General features: G+C 37.9%; 1 protein-coding gene across 1 annotated transcript in view; it reads left to right on the top strand.

The window, feature by feature from the left end:
• USP32 (ubiquitin specific peptidase 32) overlaps nt 1-6215 on the top strand; it is a 233496-nt gene that overhangs the window by 167273 nt on the left and 60008 nt on the right. Inside the window, exon 12 of the mRNA XM_011953649.1 lies at nt 3897-3999. Coding sequence (XP_011809039.1) covers nt 3897-3999 — 103 coding nt within the window. The remainder of the gene's footprint in view (nt 1-3896; nt 4000-6215) is intronic.

The raw sequence follows: 6215 nt of genomic DNA, 5'->3' as shown, positions 1-6215 counted from the left end.
TAATCCCAGCACTTTGGGAGGCCAAGGTGGGCAGATCACTTGAGGTCAGGAGTTCGAGACCAGCCTGGCCAACATGGTGAAACCCCATCTCTACTAAAAAATATACAAAAATTAGCTAGGTGTGGTGGCGGGATCCTGTAATTCCAGCTACTCGGAAGGTTGAAGCAGGAGAATCCCTTGAACCCGGGAGGCGGAGGTTGCAGTGCCACTTGCACTCCAGCCTGGGCAACAGAGCGAGACTCCATCTCAAAAACAAATAAATAAATAAAGGAAACCAGGAGAATGATATATGTACAAATAGAGTGTATCAATAAAGTATAAAAAGGAACCAAACACAGATTTTGGAGCTGAAAAGTATAATAACTGAAATGAAAAATATATTAGAGGGGTTCTCCATCAGATTTGAGCAGGCAGAAAAATGAATCAGAGAAGTTAAATAAAAGTCATTTGAAATTATTGACTGAGGAGCAGAAAGAAAACAGAATGAAGAAAAATGAACAGAACGTAAGAAACCCATAGAACAACATCATGTGTGTCAACATAAGAATCTTAGGAAAGGAGAGAGAAGGAAACGGCAGAATATTTGAATAAATAATTGTCCTAAACTTCATAGACATGAACCTACTCGTTCAGAAAGCTCATTGGACTTCAAGAAAGATAAACAAAGTGATCCACACTGAGAAGCATTATGATGAAACTATTTTACAAAGCCAAGAACAACGAGAGAATCTTGAAAGCAAAAGAGAAGCTACTTGTCCCATACAATGGATCATCAATAAAATTAATAGCATGTTTCTCATCAGAAAGCGTGGAATCCAGAAGTGAGTGGGATGACAATTTTTTTAAAGAGCTGAAAGTGGCAGAAAAACTGTAACCAACAACTCTATATCCAACAAAACTTTTTCCTCAAAAATTATTTAAATTTTGCAATGGAATGTTAGTTGTAACACCAAAAGCATGAGCAACCAAAAAAAAAATACTGCATTTCATCAAAATTTGAAAGTTTTTTGTTTTGTTTTGTTTTTTGAGACAGTCTCACACTGTCACATAGGCTGGAGTGCAGTGGCACCATCACAACTCACTGCAGCCTCAAACTCCTGTGCTCAGGTGATCCTCCTTTCTTAGCTTCCTGAGTAGCTGGGACCACAGGCGTGCACCACCACAACCAGCTAATGTTTGTATTTTTTGTAGAGATGGGGGTTTGCCATGTTGCCCAGGCTAGTCTTGAACTCCTGGGCTCAAGCGATTCGCCTGCCTCAGCCTCCCAAAGTGCTGGGATTACAGGTGTGAGCCACTGTACTGGGCAAAACTTAAAACTTTTATACATCAAGGGATATTATTTTTAAAACAGAAAGGACCACCTATAGAATGGGAGATAATGTTTTAGAAACATACATCCAATAAGGGTCTAGTAACTAGAATACATAAAGAACTCCTACAGCTTAACAACAAAAAGCAAACAACCCAATTTAAAAATAGACAACTAAAAATAGACTTGAATACAAGTTTCTCCAGAGACATTCAGTGATCATCAAGCACATGAAAAGATGCTCAACATAATTAGTCATTAGGGAAATGCAAGTCAAAACAATGTAATGCTACTTCTCAGTAAGATTATTAGAATTTTTAAAATGGAAGATTTTGGCCAGTAGGGAAATTAGGGACTCATATATTGCTGGTAGAAATGTAAAATGGTGGCCGGGCGTGGTGGCTCAAGCCTGTAATCCCAGCACTTTGGGAGGCCGAGATGGGCGGATCACGAGGTCAGGAGATCCAGACCATCCTGGCTAACACGGTGAAACCCCGTCTCTACTAAAAAAATACAAAAAAACTAGCCGGGCGATGTGGCGGGCGCCTGTAGTCCCAGTTACTCGGGAGGCTGAGGCAGGAGAATGGCGTAAACCCGGGAGGCGGAGCTTGCAGTGAGCCGAGATCGCGCCACTGTACTCCAGCCTGGGCGACAGAGCGACACTCCGTCTCAAAAAAAAAAAAAAAAAAGAAATGTAAAATGGTGCAGTCACTGTGGAAAACAGTTTGGCAGTTCCTTAGCAAGAATTTCCATGTACCAGCAATTCTACTTCTAGGTATTTACCAAAATAATTGAAAACAGGTACTCAAATACTTGAACACAACTTTCATAGTACCACTATTCACAATAGCCAAAAGGTAGAAACAGTCTGTACATCCATCAGTGGATGAATGGTTAGACAAGATGTTGTATATACACACCATGGAATATTATTCAACCATAAAAAGGAATAAAATACTGATACATACTACAACATGGTTGGACCTCACAAACATGTTAAGTGAAGGAATCCAGACATAAAAGGTCATGTGTTGAATCATCCCATTTATATGAAATATCCAGAATAGGCAAGTCAATAGGTTCAGACAGCAGACTGGTGGTTGTTAAGTTCTGGGGGAAGTGGGTAATGGGGAATAACTATTTAATGGATGACTTTTTAATTGAGGTATATGAAAATGTTTTGAAACTTAGTAAGAGGTGATCACACAGCGTTTTGGATGTACTAAATGCCATTGAATTGTATGATTTGAAATAATTTCACGTTATGCCATTTTCACCTCAAAAATAAATAGTTTTTGGTTGGGCACAGTGGCTCATGTCTGTAATCCCAACACTTTTGTGAGTTCAAGACCAGCCTGGGTGACATAGTGAGACCTTGTCTCTAGTTAAAAAAAAAAAAAAAAAATTAGCTGGGCATAACAGTGTATTAGTCCCAGACACTTGAGAGGCTGAGGCGGGAGGACTGCTTGTGCCCAGGAGGTCAAGGCTGCAGTGAGCTGAGATTGTACCACTGCACTCTAGCCTGGGCTACAGAGTGAGATTCTATAGATAGATAGATAGATAGATAGATAGATAGATAGATAGATAGATAGATAGATAGATAGATAGATAGGCTACAGAGTGAGATTCTATAGATAGATAGATACATACATACGTACATATATACATACATACATAGATACATAGAGATAGAGAGATAGATAAGGTAGATAGATGTGGTAGATTTTGTTTTATAATCACAGTGTAACAGTGCTTCACATCCACTAGAATTGCTGATGGGAATGTTAAATGGACAGCCACTTTGGAAACTGACTTGCCAGTTTTGAATGTTCTTTAGGTGTTGTATGGATAAACAAAATGTAATAGATACATACAATGGAATACTATTCAGTAATAAAGCACAAACTACTGATATCTGCCACAATAATAGATGAACCACAAAAACATGCAAAGTCAAAGAGGCCAAATTTTTAAAAGGCCATGTGTTTTGTCATTTTATTTATATGAATAGTTGAGAAAAGACAAATCTGTAAGAGACAAAACATAGATTAGTGGTTTCCTGTTGCTGAGGGTGGTAACAGGAATTGACTAAAAATGGGTACAGGGGTCTTTTTGGATTAATTGAAATGTTCTAAATGTTCTCGAACTGATTGTGGTGTTGGTTGCACATATCTGTAAAGTTATCAGAATCACTGAGTTGTACACTTCAAATAGGTAAGTTTTATATTTATGTAAATTATTCCTCAATAAGGCTGTTTTGAAGAACATCATTGGTTACATGAACATTCTGCAAAAAATGTAACTAATTAATTGGAAACACCAGCTGTGTTTCTAATTTTTTTTAATTTTTAATTTTTTCCTAGAATCTTTTCCTGAGGTAATTGTTCTTGATACTAGCCCGCGACTCTTGAAATTGGTTTATCAATAGAAACAGTGTTGTTTTACTAATTGGATTTTGGCAGTCTCTCCTAATTACATCTAAATGTTTCGTGGTTTTTCTTACAAAACTTATAACGATAATTTTTGTGCATCGCCACCTATTTCATACAGCTTTATTTGATGTATTTAATTTCTTTTGTATGTACAGAGGATGGTTAGAACGAGAGAGCAGGTATGGTCTGCAACCAGGACACAACTGGTTTATCATCTCCATGCAGTGGTGGCAGCAGTGGAAAGAATATGTCAAATACGTGAGTTAGATTCCTGTCTATTTACATTTTTCACAGGATTTTCAACTCCGTCAGTCTTCCAGCCAATAATAAAATGCTGTGACTACCAGCCAATAATAAAATGCTCCAATTTAGATAAAGATTCAAAGGGAAAGGAAATGAGTGTTTATATGATACTTGCTATGGGTAAGGCTTTGTGATTACACTTCCACATACATTTCTTCCCTTGCAACAACCCTAAAAAAAGATAATATTGGGCACGGGGGTACCTGTATATATCACATACCTCACATCTCATTTAATTCTCTTACCACCCTTGTGAGGAAGATAGTATTATACCCATTTTACCTTTGGGGAACCTGGTGCTGAAAGTAAAAGTAACCTGAATATCGTGATCAGGGTAGAAGATCTGGGATCAAACCCAAGGACTGACTTTAAAGCTTATATTCTCTCAACTACATCATTTACATTGCCGTTTATTTCACCTTTTCCATTAAAACGGAATTTTTTTCAGAACAAGAAAACTGAAAAGAATAATGCCAAGAATCAAATATTTGCCTTCTTGGAGAGCCAGTTAATATATATACTCATTGCCAAATGATCAATAACCAAAATTCTAATCATTTGATTCCTATTTGCCTGTATTTCTTCTGTCACTGCTTATTATCAGAATATTGGTAGTTACATACTTTTTACGTTATCTTTCTCATCATTCTTTCTCATCCTTTTTCCATTTTGCAGAGTTTATTAATGTGTTTTCACATGTAAAATTTATTAATTGGGAAACACGGGCTTTGGTGTCTCTGAAGGAATGAAAAGTAGGCAAATGACTTCCTGGACCTTGTAGGTAGATAATGATGGTGTGTGTGGATAGAAAATGAGAACATTGGGGTACAGCATCAATCATTATTTTGAAATACTTTTTTGGTTTTTATATTTGTAGTTTGGCCTTAGATTGAGTGGTTGTTAATGTTTTAATGAGTATAGACTCAAAGAATAACATAGTTTTGTCTTGGATGTATTACGTTTTGTTTTCTGTAGGAACACAATAGACGTCTTAGCAGCATGTCCCTTATAAAGAGACTGAACTGCACTGATAAGAACATGAACCTGGTTTGTTGTTGCCTACCACAATCCTTTTGTGCACTAAAGAAATTTGGGGAGGGTCATAAGGGAGAGGTATACATGGGAGAATCTACATATTCCCTTCTCCACTCTGGCATTTGATATTATTTTCTAGCATGCGTCTATCAAATGCAAATTTTAAAATCTACTTAAGAATGAAGTCTGGTTGGGCCTGTAATCTCAGGACTTTGAAAGTAGGGGAATCACTTGAGCCTAGGAATTCAAGATCAGCCTGGGCAACACAGTGAGACTCCATCTCTACAAAAAAAAATTTTTTTTTTTTTTGAGACAGAGTCTTGCTCTTGTCGCCTAGGCCGGAGCACAGTCCTGCAATCTCGGCTCACTGCAAGCTCCGCCTCCCGGGTTCACACCTTTCTTCTGCCTCAGCCTCCCAAGTAGCTAGGACTACAGGCATGTGCCACCACGCCCAGCTAATTTTTTTTTTTTTTTTTTGTATTTTTAGTAGAGACGGGGTTTCACTGTGTTAGCCAGGATGGTCTCGATCTTCTGATCTCATGATCCGCCCTCCTTGGCGTCCCAAATTGCTGGGATTACAGGCGTGAGCCACGATGCCCGGCCCAAAAAAATTTTTTTTTAAATTAGCCAGGCTTGGTAGTATGCGCCTGTAGTCCCAGCTACTTGGAAGGCTGAGGTGGGAGGATGGCTTGAGCCTGAGAGGTCGAGGCTGCAGTGAGCCATGATCGCACCACTACACTCCAGTTTGGGTGACAGAGCAAGACCCTGTCCCATAAAATAAATGAATAAATAAAGGCAAACTTAGAGTTAAAAGAAACCTGGGAAGAGAGGAGTTTCACTTTATATGGAGAGAAAGGAGGCAGAGAACTATGGGAATTTATTCAATAAGATGGGGAAAAATGTAAGTGGAGTAACAGCAGTACTTTCTGAAAGTGCATATTAATTAGAAAAGTGTTTTTACTAAATAGAGAACTATGGCAACTTATTAATAAGGTGGGGGAAATGTAAGTTGACTAATAATCCTCTGAACATGTTTTAGTTAGAAAAGTGTTCTTTTCTAAAAATAACCTTTTAAATGCAAATAACTGCACACTGACAGATTTTTTTTAAATGTTTTTATTTTATTTTATTATTTT

Source organism: Colobus angolensis, unplaced genomic scaffold (genome assembly GCF_000951035.1).
Source record: "Colobus angolensis palliatus isolate OR3802 unplaced genomic scaffold, Cang.pa_1.0 Scaffold37, whole genome shotgun sequence".
NCBI classification, from domain to species: Eukaryota; Metazoa; Chordata; class Mammalia; order Primates; family Cercopithecidae; genus Colobus; species Colobus angolensis.
This window is presented reverse-complemented; position numbering and strand designations above follow the sequence as displayed.